Here is a 16,011-nt window from a genome sequence, read left to right as displayed (position 1 = left end):
TTAATAGTTTGGAGGAACAGTAGCATGACAGCAACATTCATTTACAACCCATGAAATGATAAAGCAGCTTCTAATTCAGCGTTCTTGTATGCAAGTGTCAGCAACTTTAGAAGACAGTTTCCCTCTTTGCACAGCATAACGTGTATGTAACTCGCTATCACAATGGACTTTGAGTGAATTCTATTACTACACCATTATTTCTCTGAAAGAATCACATAGCTAATTCAAGATCTGCAGTTTAGCCAGGGGATCACATTACACTGGCTTCTGAAAAATAACATTTAAACATTAGGTGTATCTTACCTGCAGTGACTAAGTAACTATCAGGAACCGTGATGTCGCACACGTAAGGTTGTCTGGTGGTGGTCATGGCAGAGGTTACAACCACAGGTTCAGACGGAGTAGTGGTCATCAAAGGGGTGGTGGAGAATGTTCCCAAGCCACCTGCAGCAGTTGTGTCATGGCTGTCTGTAGCACTAGTGGCAGTGGTCGCAGGGACATTGGTAAAAGTGGATGATGCATCGGTACCAGCAGTTACACTGCTTCCTGCTAAAACTTCATGTCCAGTGGGAGGGCTAGAAGTCAGAGGAAATGGTGTGGGAGCAAACGATGTGGTCACAGACAGTGATGCCGTAGGAAGAAATGTCACCATGCTGCTGGTGTCAGCACGGGATGTCAGATTGTCAGGGTCCGCAGGAGAAAAGACTGCGTGTGTACTGCCCTCACTGTGAGATGTTAAAAGCAGTGTGGGGTTAACTGTAGCACCAATATCCTCACCAGAAGCTGGAGCAGTAGAGAGGACAGATGAAGACACATTTAAGACAGGAGTTGCTGGAAAGGTAGTAAGCCAAGAGGTCACATCTGTTTCATTGAGTATGATGCTGCTGGTAACAGACTGGGTGCCAGAAGTGGGCAGCACCAGGGTAGGAACCACGGAGTGGGAGGTGAAGAGCGAAGGCTCCAACTGAGAGGTAGCTCCTGTGACACCTGAGGTAAACATAACTGCAGAGCCCACTGTTAGCACGGAGGGTGATTCCAGAAGCAGAGACAGCTCAGAGTGAAAATCTGATGATGGCGTTACTTCAGGAACATGTGCACCGGGAACAGAGGATGCATTCAAATAAAAGTCTGTTGTTTGGCCAAGGGGGAACTGAGAAACCTCGGCATCAGTGGCAGAGCTGACAGTTGTAGCTAAGTCCCAGCTGGAAACCCAGTTAGAAACATCCTCAGAAAGTCCTAATGTCCCAGTCAACAAGGTCTGAGGTAAGAGTGTTGATAAATCACTTTGCATGGCAGAGTACGAACTTAGCACAGCTGATGATAAAGACAAGTAGCTAGGTTCAATAAGAAATGGTGTTGATAAAAGACTGGATGGAAAATCTGAAATATTTAAAGGCAGTTCCTCCCTTGTAGATGTCTTGTCAAGAAACACTACAGATTCTGATGGCATTAATTCTGGCAACTCCAGCGAAGCTGTACGACTGACTGAAAATGATGCTACTGGTTCACTCAGGATAAAGGTAGAGTCAAACAGAACAGTGGTGGCATCACCAAATTCCATGTGAGTGCTTGGTGTCATCAAAACTGTTTCTAGAACAGGGTGGGAAAACTGTGTGACAGAGGTGTTTGGTGATGCTTCTCCAGGGAGCTGATGGTAAGAAGAAGAAAATGTCATAGATGTTCTGTTGTTAAGGATAGGGTCCATAGTGCTTAACAGAAACATGCTTGAATCAGGCATTTCTGCAGACCGTGAAGAAAATGAAACAACTGGTCTGGACGGAAAAGAAGTATCAAAAATCTCAGGTGTAGGTTCCTCTAATTCATATCCATCAGTAATTATAGTTGTAAATGGAGTTATACCTTGTACTTCAGAGGCTTTGATGGACAACGTTTCAACATAATCTCCTGAGCCCACATCATGTTCTGGGGAAAACTCTGCTTCTGGAAGAAATGAAACTGAGTCACAATACAGACAAGAACTGTATGATCTCGTGAAAGGCACTGGACTCATGAGCTCACTGACAAGCTCTGACTGACTTTGTGTTTCTGAACCAGCAGGCAAATTTGGAGTTGTACTGGAGAATTTAGGTGTAAACAGGCTGGCATTAAGAACTGCTTCAGAGTCTGTAGAAATGGCAGCTGAATGGAGTGTGAAAGACGCAAGTGGAAGACTAATAGAAAACAAATCGGGCTCAGCACTGGCTGCTGAAGCTGGTGTGGCCCAGGGTATGCTTGGATTGGAGTAGGTCCTTAGAGCGAGAGCGTCTGCTGCCCTGATGCTCACATCGGAGTAAACATGACTGTAGAGGTTTGCACTTTGTGCTGTGGCATCTGGGGTCACAGGGCTGGTACTATTCAGCAGGTTGAGGTGAAGAGGCAACCCTTCTGAGGCATCTCCAAAAGGCTGAGCTGTTAAACTCACACTTGTGTTTTCCCGCACTGCAAGTCCCTCCTCTGAAGGAATGGAAGTGAAATAAATAGCGGTATTTGGAGGGTATGACAGCAAGTCTCTGCTTGGAGTTAGCATTTCACTATCCGGTACAAAAGGATTCAGTTCTGTGAGAGTTTTACTGTGTTCAAGGACAACACCCAAGGGAGTCTTCTGCTGCACTGTTTTTGAGATATCGTACGATGAAAAAAGGACAGATAACAAAGGTGTTAGCAACACAGTTTCTAACATTTCTCTTGATGGCTCTGCTGTATTAGCTGAGTGATGATCTGTTAAAACTGCAAAAGACTTCAGTGGAGGAGTCCACTGGGCCTTTGGAAATGAGCTAATAAATTCATCATCACCCAAGAATGCCTCGTTGCTTGTTACGGAGACATCTAACAACGGTATACTTCTCCCTTCTGAAATCCTGCCCATTTCTTCTTGGTTAAATAAAGTCACATCAAAGGGAGTGGTAGAGGATGACAAAACTGTTTGAAGGAAATTACTTTCCTGGGACTCCGAAGTACTTTGTGCTAAGGCCATTTGTGTCCTGCTGCCTGATATGCTTTGGTGCACCTTTGAGTCCATTGAGAAAAAGGAAAAATTTTGCTGCTCCATGGATTTCTCATCTAAATAAAGAGAGAGAGAAAAACAACATCAAAACCCACCAGATTAGCACAAGTAGCAAAACTGTAATGAGCGAACTTCACACACTATTTCTGGAGACTACTGCCAAGAATCCAAGGGCTAAGAACTCTAAGTCCTCACAAGAGTAAGATTCCCTGTGATACTCCATTTCCTGGAAACATGCAGGCCAACAAGCTCCTCTCACTCTGTACCTACTCATCTCTGTACAGTAGCACTCCAGCAAGCCTCACGGAGGCACAGAAAGTGGCTCCCTCTCACCTGTGCCAGGCAGTTCATGGCAGAAAACAGTCTCAACAAAGTAAACTGAAAAGGGTAGTGAGGAAAAATGGAGGGGAAACTCTTGCACACCTTGAGGTCTTCTGCTTTCCTTTAGCATCACTTAATTTCCTCTGGTTTTACAATTTCTTCATATTTGGATCACCAGCAGACCTGTTCAATTTCAAGGACCAGATCTTCCCTGCCATTTCAGAAAGGAGTGACACGAGAGATAAAGAGAGGTTTCCTTTTTGTAAGGTAAATGTGGACCTCATATAACCTACAAGAATTTGCTAACACACACGTTCAGCAGTCACACTTACATTGTCAGCCACTCATTTAACTTTTGGCTTTTTAGCAGTCAGTGACAAATCGCTTACTTACACAACTGCCATCTTTATTCACAATCTGTTGTAGGAATACTCTGTTTAAGGGCCATGTGTCATGAAACTTTCACTGCTCCAATTTGCAGAATTCAAGTAACAAGAGCTGGGTTCAAACACAAAGGAGAAAAAGCTAAGAATTCACCAGGTATTTTAACAAAATATTCGCCAAAATCATCTATGAGTATCATTTGCATAACTAGGATGGCTCCTCTCTCACAGAGATGCTCTTGGCTCACAGAGATGATCTGCATATAAGCTCTTTCAACCATGGATCTGCTTTGCACAGAAAAGGTTGATTATTGCTTGAATACTTCTCTGAAATGTCAAGACTGGGTTAGTAGCCTTCAGAACTGAGTATTAAAGGAAACAACAGAAAATCACTGCAGGATATTTTTCAAGGACACACACAAAGGCTTCATCTTTAAATTTTCTCTCCCACCTGACCAACCTGCTTTCATATGGGAGCGTCCACACAAAGGCTGCTGGAACCAACTGACAGTGAACATAAAAAGGGGGGCAGGGGGGAATCCCACTTAGTTAAACCACCAGGGACCAGTTTAAAATGAGCATACACAGGATAAAGTGCCAGATGGTGATACATTACACCGCTCCACTGTAGCTACATTTGTAACCCTTTAGAGAATGCCTTGAACTCAGCAACTCGTGGTAGGTTTCGCAGGAATAGCTCACCTATCTGTTACACACTGTTGTCAGTCTAACACTTCCCCAAAGGTGATAACCTGCTGTACTCATCTCCTCCCTGGGCTGTTTGTTAGCTTCCTAGGCACAACTTTTCAAGCACTGTGTGATGATTTGGGTGTTACCCACCCCACTCACACTTTGGAAAACCACCCAGACTAGACTCAGCCAGCTCTGGAAATGGAAAGAAGCTTTCTATTTACAGCTTAGTACAATATGTAAGCAGGTATATATACAGCTATATGCAAGTTAAAAAGTAATACAGAAACACAACAGCCCTCCCAGAAACCTGAGTCGCCAGGAGGGGCTCCCAATCACCCTTCCATCTTCCTCCCACCCCTCTACCTTACCCTAGATCTTGCCTTATGTTTAAGGCAGTTTGGAGGGTTGGCTGTGGAGGGGGTATGGGGGGGTATGGGGGGTGGTGGTGGTTAGGAAGCAGATGGATTAGTCACACAGATGGCAGGTTAGGTTACAGAGAGAAGTTCAGCCCAAAGCCCAGACAGAAAGCGACTCTGTTACCTATGTTCTTGTTCTTATACATCTCAGCAACTCTATGAGTGAAGTAGACATCACCATTGTTTCCTTTTCACAGCCTGTAATCTAATTCTTCTCAGCAAAATATTATAGCTAGGCTCAAACTAGCACACACTGAATGCTGACTTGATAAATTTTGAAGCTGCTGATCTGAAACGCACAATTACAAGAACTGATGCACAGAGCTAATACCACGGTATCACTAATCACACCTAATCAAATATGAGCACTGTGATTATATACTTCAGTTTACAGATCCTATACACAACGTTTTGCAGACTATTCTTTCAAGTAGGTCCAATCTGTACCTTACTCCTGAAACTCACTGTAAGCATTGTCAGCTTTAAGATGCTTAGTTGCAGTATGGTGATGCACTGCCTCACCATGAGAGCGGTGGTGAAAAAACAAAACCAGTCAAACAAGTACACTCTTTTACTATGGAAGACAAATACACAAGCCCACCTCTAACTTTTTGTATAGGGGTCAGCTGTTTGATCGTGGCACAGTACAGTGACTATGGAATAACAGCTTTCACAAGCAGTTAATGAGGGTAACAGTTCTAGCAAGCATGGAACCAAAACACGGATCCTGAGCCATACTGATTTGCTGAGCAAAAGTTATTTAGTGTTTCCTTCTTGGTAAGTCTCCCTAGCCTCACTCCTCCCTTTGACTTGGGCTTCCAGTCTTTTCAATTTGTGACATTTTGAGTAAGAAGGGAGCAACTAATGGAAAAGACTTAAAAGGCTATGAAGTAAAACATTGCCAAAATAGATAATTTCTCTCCATATACACATGCACCATTCCTTTTTGCCACCCCTGTAAAATCCTGTCCACTTTAGTCACACTTTAGCCACCCACTGCTTGCTTAAATTCCAAATAACATGCAAACATGCCAACAGAGAAACGTTCTTGCCCATCACAGCTTCATGTTGTCCACCACAGCAGTAAGGTGAGCCAGCTATGTTAGCTTCAACACGTGTGTTAAACATGGAACTGCTACACATGTCAGTTAACATGACTGGCAAAGGGGAGTACATACTAATTCGTAACTGCACTTGTGGTCACATTAACTCTACAAATCTTTGACCCAAAGCTAGAGGTGATTCCTCAAACAAAACAGTTCTACTGCCTATATGTGCCTATGCTGTGCATAATCTACTTCATTCCCCCACAGAGGGCTCTATTTATCTTTGTTCAGTTTGACAGAGGGCAGTCACAAGTCAAGATCCTGCTGAAAGTGACTACACATGGCAAAGATGTTCTGAAGTTACTTGCACCCCTACAAGCTGCCCAACAGATGTGCATAAGAAGCAAGGGCAATCTTGGCTTTAGATTTGTTTGGAATTCAGAATTCATTTTTTCATCACAGTCTGCTGATAATTTTTCCTTGAAAGACAAAGTTACAGTAAATAACAATTTTATTCTACACCTGTGCCTTTTAATGTAAAGAATCATGCTACTGCTACCAGGAAGGAGAGATCAGAACTGCTGAAAAAGATGTACTTTTTTAAGGCAAACACCCCATGTCCTGAAAAAGTTACAAGCTATAAGATGACATGAAAGAACTGTTACTTGAGGTAAGTGAAGTGGGGATAATTCATTGTGCATATAGGATTTTGAAACAGCTCACCAGCAAGTTTGCAAGCCAGTTTGCTTTGCTTAGGATTTTAGAAGCAAGGATCATTAGAGACATGCCATTAATAATACAAAGTATTGTTTTCTGTCATCTGTGGAAGCACAGGGTACTACTTGAATATTCCTTGTCAGAATTGTGTGCGCCTGGCATGGAGAGCAGATGGGACACATGGCAGATGTGCCTCGTAGCAGCTAGACAGCTCAAAAAGAAGAAGGGAAAGCAACAGCAAAGGGGAAGGAGATGAAGGCACACCATGGCATGACAATCACACCCTCGTCAACACAGCGCAGCCAATCTGGCTATACCACAGGACAAAGAAAGGAGACAGACTGCACATGTTCTGGTGTATCTCAATGCCATGCCTGCACAAAGCTATTGATGAATATCAATGCTGACTTGTTTGTTTGCACAGCTGTTAGTGCTGGGTGACGGTTTTGCCATCCAGCAACTGTACTGCTGTTGAGCTGGGCAACAATGACAGGATGACAATCAGACTACCCCAACTCGGCAGAGCTGATAACATTATGAAAAAGAATAGACAGCTTAGGAAGCAAAGCTGTGACCCCAAGCCACAGAGAAAGGGAGAAAAGGAGAGCACTTGTGGCAGGGGCCACAGCAGGCACAGATGGCACCAGTAACAATGCCTCATCTCACACAACAGCATTCAGACTTAGGAAGCGTGGCAGCATAGGAAATGTGCTGATGGGCTTGGAGTGACAAACCCTCTGCTGCTTCTGCTACCCTCCAAAACCGTTAAGACCCTGAACAAAACTCACAAGAAATGAAACCTGTCACTGAACACAATTCCTTCAACTATCAAATCTGCACTTCCAGAAGTGTAGCTGTACACCATTAAGGCCTGGCACAGACCTGTGTGAATTTGGGAATGTCCATAATGCCAGCACAGCACCTTCTCGTGATGGGGGTGAAGTGCAGTGAAGGCACGCCATGGGCTACAGACTTCTTTGATGAAAGAAATATACTATGTTGGCTTGCCAGAAAACTACGTGTCCATAAACATGGAACTAGACAACTTCATTTTTCCAAAAAGCAATTAAAGGGATGTAGTTTTCATCCCTCCTGCAGCTGCACTGCTGAAAAGTAATGTCTGTTCTGTACTTTACAATGAAGTAAAAAAGGCTGATTTTTCAGGCATCTGTTTGTAATCAGATAGGCTTATATTCATATGCTTTCATATTTTCATGTTTCAAGTATACAGAATAAATATATTTTCATTTATAATTAAATGCAGGATCCAAATGTCATCACACCTTTACCACTGATCTCTCATGTGACTTCCCAAAAATTGCATCACTTTTCTGAACTTTGCCATTAAAACATGACAATTGTACACTATTATGACCATCAATATCTACTGAATCACAGAATATTAGGGGTTGGAAGGGACCTCAGAAGATCATCTAGTCCAACCCCTCTGCCAGAAATGTAGGTGATTTCCTGTATTATGAAGATGCTGCACTATAGACAATAGGTGCAAGCACGGCAACAATGAATACGACAAAGAAGCTTTTACGTGAGACAAAACGAAACATCGAGGATAAAACTAGGAATTTTTGCTCTATTCTTTTTGAAAAATGAAATAACTGCTAATAAATTTTGCAAGCATCAGCAAGTGCCAACAGACTAGCACCAAACCAATTCAAAACACACATCGCCTAAAAAAAAATATCCTCTGTGTACTAACACAGTGATTCACAAAACTGAGTTTTACTTTTTAGGCAAGGAGGAAAACTGCTCTTTTGTTGCTGCCCATTGTTTCAAACAGGAATTTTAGGAATAAAGGTAGCTGATACTACATATATTCCAAGTATTAGGGGGAAATTCCTATTAACTCGCTAGGTAATTCCCAAATCATTACAATTAAAGCTATGAACCAGGAATATTCATTACTTGAAACTGCTCCCCTGACTGGCACATCACATTTATGGGAAGCAACAAGGCTGGATTTATTTAACTTTTTCTTTGGGAGCTGGAAGGTAAGAAAGTGGAAGTAACTGAACATAGTGCAGGACAAGACCACCCAAGGGTAAGAGAGAATGATACACTTGCATTTATCTCAACAAAAAATTGAAATACTTCCTCATACAGCTTAACAATTACCAACTTTTGAATTTTTTAACAGCATTTAGTTAAGCTTCCATCAAAAAGAGCTTGTATGCATTAAGTCACTGCAAAAAATTTGCACAGCTCTCTTGTGTACATTTTGTGTAAATTTCTTAGGTGTCTGGCTCGTAGGAAAATACCAGTCCCAGAAGCACATGAAGTTGAAAAGCTGTCCTGCTTTCTTCTCTGGGAGGCATTAAGCATGCACTGAAGAGTGACAGTGATCACCCCCGGCACACAAAAAGCTAGGGAGAGGAGATGGAAGTCTGCAACATTCCACCCTTCCAGAGGTCAGCTCTGTGGGCCGCTGGGCAGCTTTTAGGTGGTCCTGCTCCCCAGAGCACATGCTGCACCCGTACCCAATGCTCTCCTGGGGTAGCACATGCTTAGGCTGTGCCAAAGGACACAAATTATGTGGAGTCCTAACAGCTGTTTCTCAAAGATGTTAATTCTCTTATTGTAAAAGATCAAGAATATCACTCACCATTTACCATATGCACATAAGAATTTTAACTAAGCTGCTTGTACCACCTGAAATAAATGTGCTAAGTCTCTGTACTCTTTCACACTGTAGTTGAAGAGAAGATTTCCTAACAAGTAGACAAAAGTTGTACTAAAAGAAAAATAACAGTGCTAATAAGAAGCATGCAAAGTGGGTGCCTATGTACACGCACACTCACTTATGCACACTTCAGATTTCAATCCATAGCCAAGAAAGAGGAGGAACATCTTGAAGTCATCCTTTATCCACATGCAAACAGATGTGGCTCAGCTGCTGCCCAGGTGCAAGTATACTAGGAACTCCCTTCCTAAACAGTAAATCAGGAGAAAAGATGCACAAAAACACAAAGGGAAATGGCAAAGATAAACATTTGCTTGCCAGCAGCGTTGAAGAAGACTTGTAAACAGAGAGGTTCAGTAGAAAGCACTTTCACTACATTTCATACCTGAGTCAAAAATACATCCTAACATTCCTCACCAAGTGTTGCATTTGAAATCAAGTACCAATGAATCTATGATATCAGGCACTAGCGTTTGTAATTTTTTTCCTTATCAAACATTAACACAGAAAAAAAAATACCTCTCAAAACTTCCTTTAGGACAATTTTGCTGGTAACCATCATGTTAAAGAGATGTAGGCAGCCTGGGATCCCAGCCTTCTACTGCACAGCAGTCGATGGAACACCTCATCAGAAAACTTGCAATCTATGTTCTGACCCAGAAATCTTCCCAATGTATCCACTGCTGAGGTAAAACAAAACCCTGTAGAGTAGCTTACAGTAAATGGCAGATTAAATGAAAACCCCCCAGTTTCTCTTTATTGAAATACCACAGTAACACCTTCTGGCTTGCACAAAAGGAAGGAAAAAACTTGCAACTCAAGCGAAGCTTTTTGTTAACACAAAAGGTAAGAGCACACCACCAGATCAGGCAGTAAGGGCAGGAAAGCAGACGGGCAGGGACAGAGCAAACAACCCCACCACCCGTGTCAAAAATACGAGCCCAGGGGTGAGATCCACCTCACAGACAGCATTATTAACTTCGGGAAAAACCCAAGTTTGCTAATAAGCAGGCTGGGAACAAAAACAGTTTGTCACGCCTGTACAACACCTGCAAACCCAAACTGTACAGGAATCCTCACTTGTGGAATGTCTAAAACTCTTACAGCCCTCAGAAGCTTCCAGCTGGCTGCCTCTCTCTGACTTCTCTGAACAGATATACCTCAGTGCAAAAGTGAGAAAGCCCTGACAATTCACACCGTTTTGAACATTTCAGGGGAGAAAAAGTTAGACGTTTACCACGCAGAAGCCTTCCACGGCCTCTACACGTTCCTACAGCCCATCATCCACAGCTGAGCAAAGCAGCAGCTTGGTGCAGAGCTCAGCGCTGGCTGGGTGACCATGCGCTCACACGGGCAGGGAACTGACAATCAAAGTGCAGCTTTTGCTGGGAGCGTTCACACTTCGTTAGCATTTAGCTGTACATGACATCATCATGTGGGAAGCCATATGTCGGGGTAAAGTACAGACAAAAACTTGAATTGGTTTTACAAATGTCAGTTCTAAGAGAGAACTCTGGGACTCGCTGATCATGACCACAGTTTATAAAATGAAGAAGCTTTCTTCCCCTCGCCCTGGCCTTCTTTGTTTTTAATTGCTCTCAGCCCTGAAGAGCCAGTGTCAATTTTCATCCAACCAAACGACTCCTAAGAAGCTTTCTGTTTATGCTAAACACTGCAGCGTCCTCCAAAACAAAGACCCTGGAAGCTTTTGAAAAGACCAATTAAATTTGTATTAGCCACTCTCTTGTGCAGATGACTTATCAGCGAACAGTGGTTTGCACCCAATGCATACAAATGACGTTAGTAAAAAAAAATACTTTAAAAACAACCCAAAATGTCAACTGCCTTATCACTCTGATATCTCTAGAAGCAATGAAAATGACAGCCTGAAGACAAGAGGAACTGCCTAATTGAAACCAAGCCCACACTGTATCCTAGTAACCCAGTTATCCACAGGGACTCTCTCCATTGACACATATCCTTAACTGTGCCCTGCTGACAAAGGAGAAATACCCTTGACTGAGCTTGAAGTTGTTCAGGTCAGCAGGCTTGTTGCTCAAAAATCCTATTATTTCAAGGAATAAATGGAAGCTCCAACCTGCAAACACCTAAAGGCAGCTCCTTTGAGAAGCTAACTCACAAGACTTCCATTACACAAAGCATGATGAGAAGCCCAAAAGATGAGATTTTCACCTGGCATAGTACCATCACTCCGTACTGCACTCACAAAACAACCACCTCGTTGCTCCGGGGCCAGCTTGTAACAACATACCTGTACATGCTCAATATTTCAAACAGCTGTATATGCATAAGCAAATCACACTGAAATGCTCTCGCACAGTCGGAAATGGAAGCATTTAGTGGTACTCGCAGCATGCATCACTTGGCAAACCAAGTCACATGAGAGAGAATCTGTCACTGTGTCTTCACAGAAAAAGGAGATTTCACAGCAAAGCGAGCAAAGAGAGCAGAACAGTCCCAGCCACCCCAGCCTTTGGCGCTGAAGTGAAGCGCTCACCAAGTGCTGAACACGCGGAAACAAAAGGGACAAAGACTGGACAAAAGTTCAAGAAGTACTCAGTTTGAACAGAGGTTTCAAATGTTACCTAAGATTATTCTTCACAATGTGCAGGTGTTATTTGCCCTGACCTCACTTGAAAAAAAGAAGACAAATCTCATATGAAAAGCAATAACCCTGTAATAAATTCACTGCCCAAGATCAAGGATCAAGCCTCTGCTGTATGTTCTATCAACAGAACTTCCAGAAGAGAGTTCTCTGGCAAAATTACTAAGGAAGGAGAAAGAAGAAGATATTATCTTAAAAAAATAAAAGCCAAAATAACCAAAACAAACTCTGACACAACACACACACACTTTTCTGCCCTTTCCCTCCAGGCTGTCAGGTTCAGGCATCAGTGCACTGCACGACATAGGCAAATTCACTGCAAATGTCCTTACTAGAGCCTCCAGAACTACTCTAGTTTTAAGAATAATTGTGTTATCAAGTAGTATATTTCTTTGTGCAAGTATCTCAAGATTCAGCAATTAATTCTGGTTGTTTTCTCCTTTACATCCTGAAAAGTAAAGAAATTGCAGTTGCTAGTATCTTAGGAGAAATTAAACTTGCCCAAAGCCTTTTCTTCTGTCCTCAGTGCAATACAACAGGCCTAGTCACTGCTGTTAGAACACTCTGCTAGAAACAGGCTATTCTGAGCTACTACCATCCAAGCTTTCACACCTAGGTCCAACTTCATGACCAACAAAAATAAATTCAACTCGACCAGCTCCAGCACAGTTGTATCATCTCTTCCCAGTGCTGAAGTTGGTGCTATGAGACCACAAGTTATCAGCTACAGAAAAACATCCAAGATATTAAGATGCAAATCTTCTATTTCTTGACACTCTTAGTTGCTCAAGATTTGAGTGTGACACTCCTAACTGTGGATACTGAAGTCCCCAGATTCTGGTAATAACATCGTCTTGCAATAAGAATCACAATTTCTACATGGGCCCAGACACTTCATAGGCTCGATTAACAAAAAGAAAAGAAAGAGTAAACATATTCACAGGAATAAACAGAAATAAATCAGAAAAGGATTTGTTGTAGGAAAAAAATAATATAGAAATAATACAGAAAAGGAATCTAAGGAGAGTTTCTTGCTAGAAATATGTATATATAGGAAAAGCAAAGTGTAGTAAAACAACTGTAGAGAGCAGAAAATTATATGGGAGTGTAAAGTAGTGCATAGTCCTACCTATGGGCCAGTTTGCTTACAGCATTTTTTACAGAAACAACCTCTCTTTGGGAATATGACAAAGTAAAATTTTCTAATTAACATATTGAGAAATATACTAGAAAATCTGCCATGGAAAGGAGAGACAAGGAATCTCCTCTTATCATAACACATGAGACAAAGGAGAAAAAATCCAACTCTTTGGGAAGCAGATCAGTTAATGTACCTTTCTAAAGCAAGACTACTAGCAGAGAGCAACCGAAACACATCTCAGAAGTGGCCATTAAAGAAGCTGAACAGCCACAGCACAGCTATGCAAGCCCTGGAGAAGACACTTTTGTTATAACTGACATTTGTCAGTGGCATGAAAGAAAATTTTCCTTAAAGCAGCAAGGAGAAAAGGACATTCCATTGTGATCAGACTTTTCAAGATCCTGTAGTACAGCACCATATTGGCTTGGCTGTGAACGGTTGCCAAAGCAAATGATCACACTGAAGAGATGGTCCTCTTGAATTCCTTCTAGGACCCTTCCTGGTCCTTATGCTCCCTGGGTCATCTCTTCAATTCTCCACAGACTACCTCCATTACTGTTTAGCAAAGCTACAGTCTCAGCAGTGCTTGAGGAGTTATAAATTACAAATACTGATTAAACACAGACCTATATGCTCTATAAACATCTAGCACAGACAGCACTGTTAAGGGTATTCTCCACTGAAAAAGTCTAGGCCAGGACCAGAAGCACCTCAGGTGAATCTCATCTGGTTAAACCCATGCTGAATCCCACAGACAGTGGAGAAAGCAACTGGGAAACAAAGTTGAGATTCGTGTTGGCTGCAGTCTCCAGGACAAAGACAGTGAAAAAATAAAATCATCTCAGAATAGTAAACACTGTTCTCGTGAGAAGAATGCAGGCTCCTCTCAAATTCAGACCCTGCTATTTGTTTCAAGATGCTGTGATCTACAGTTTAGGACAACCTAGAAGGTTAACCCAGTGTAGTGTTTCTGAGTTCCTTCCTTAAGTGGGACTCCACAGGACAGTATGAATATTTTTGGAAGCTGAAACAGACACACTTTAGATTCCAACTGTAACTTCAAAGTGGGCCTTTCTGCTGGTTGCCAACAGCATCAACCTATCTACTTCAATCTATCAGCCCCTTGAACATGGTGAAGCTCTTTCAGGCTGATATTTGTCAGGACAGCACACTATGTTTGGAAACCAAAACAGCTCCCTGATGACTCCTAAAATGAATGTGTGGAATTTAATGTAATGAATAACTTTAACCTTGCTACTCGAAAAGCATTAAAACTCCACAGTGTGAGTGGGGCTGACATTGTTCTCCACCAGGTATTCATACATGTGAAACTTCTCCCTTCCCTTTCCAAAATATTCCAAGAGGAAGGAAATAATTCAGGTACATCTGTAATAAACAAAAAGGCAGAACTGTTGGTAAGCCAGAGTTTGGCTTTAGCAAGAATCAGCACAAGATTTCCAAGAATAAAAACACAAAGTAGAAGCAAAGTTGATGCATGTTCTTATTTGTATATAAATGCATTCTTAAGAAATTCAGTGTTCAGAAGAATTCTATCTGCAGTGAAGCAGGTTCAAAATAAAAAGGAAAGAAATACATTACCCTTCTCCATTAAGTTATCAGTTGAGATGAAGTATTTACAATGTACATTAATGTCTTTTGATATGTCCCTCACAGAGCTGGAAAATCCATCTTGCCTTAAAGTGGTTGCTGAAGGACAGTGTCTTAGGTAAGACATACTCTAAGAGCCAACCCCAGCTCCTGTATCTTGGAATTCTTCCCCCTCTCTGAGGTGAAACAGCTGAATTGAAGATCTTAGCTGATTGTTACTGCATTCTTCTTCTAACATCCTAATTCCTGGAAAAAAGTTTACTCAGAGTAAGTCTATGTTCACATCTTAGAAACCAAAGTAGAAGTACCAAGATGAGATACTCTAAAATGAAAAATTTGATACCAACTGCCTCAAGAACTGTCCAATAAAAAAATAATTCTCTCAAGAATAACACTTTCCTATGGAAAAGAACAGCTCCCAGTAGAGGAGGATAAAGTCTTCTGTATCAACGTGGGTTCAATTATTTAAGAGACTGCATCATGAATATGGCTATTTTCCTCCCCTACAACAGCTTGGCCTGTCAGAAGTCATACTGCTTAAGTGCCTGTGATCAATAATAGTCAGTGTTTCTGGAGCAGGTCACAACACAGACACTTTGCACTCCTCTGCTGCATATACTCAAACTTGTATAATTTTATCTTTACACTAAAGGAAAAGCAGGGCAGTCAGTCTCAAGTTATGAGCTACAGTTTATTTCACTTCCTATGGTTTCAAACCCCCCTCCAATCGTCAGCCACTTGGGAATGGACTTCTAGCCTAATTATCTCTAACTGTGATATTTCTACTATTCCACTTATGCCTTCTTCCTGTAAACTGACATAATACAGAGACTAGCAGGGGTATAGTTACCATAGACCTAAGACATCATGTCTCCACTTCCTAGATAGAAAAAAAAGCAACACTCTTCAGGAATGTGTTGTGTGTCCCCCAGTAAGTATACACACACATTTATAAATATATATACATACATCTATAAATTAAGTGGACCAAATAAGACTTTAGAAAATAAGGTTTAAGAGGAAATTATTTTGGATTATGTCAGCTCCATTTTAACCTTACACATGTATTTGCACATCTTTAAACTGCTGTTATCCTAACCTGGGAAAGTCTGCACACAGTGCACAGAAAATAGCTGCTTATATGGAGAATTCAGTCTATTAACATTGGTCTCATCCAGGAAAGGGCACAGCACAGAGAGAACCTGTTCATTAGAATGAAAATGAGAATATGGCCATTTGAGCTTTGACGTTATTTTAAACACTTATTGGTGTCTGAGCCTTTGGAGTAAGACTTTTTTGCCTGCAGGCCTGACACTATATGGCACTCAGAAGAGGTATGACTAAGCTTAGTCCCTCCA

General features: G+C 41.8%; 1 protein-coding gene across 4 annotated transcripts in view; it reads right to left on the bottom strand.

Annotated features, from left to right (window-relative positions):
* KIAA1549 (KIAA1549 ortholog) overlaps positions 1-16,011 on the bottom strand; it is a 156,519-nt gene that overhangs the window by 79,656 nt on the left and 60,852 nt on the right. For all 4 annotated transcript variants that reach the window (XM_064155473.1, XM_064155474.1, XM_064155477.1 and 1 more), the window contains exon 2: positions 304-3,060. In XM_064155473.1, coding sequence (XP_064011543.1) covers positions 304-3,060 — 2,757 coding nt within the window. The remainder of the gene's footprint in view (positions 1-303; positions 3,061-16,011) is intronic.

Source organism: Pogoniulus pusillus, chromosome 15, assembly GCF_015220805.1.
Source record: "Pogoniulus pusillus isolate bPogPus1 chromosome 15, bPogPus1.pri, whole genome shotgun sequence".
NCBI classification, from domain to species: domain Eukaryota; kingdom Metazoa; phylum Chordata; class Aves; order Piciformes; family Lybiidae; genus Pogoniulus; species Pogoniulus pusillus.
The sequence above is the reverse complement of the archived record's forward strand: the minus strand, read 5'-3'. Positions and strand labels throughout refer to the sequence as shown.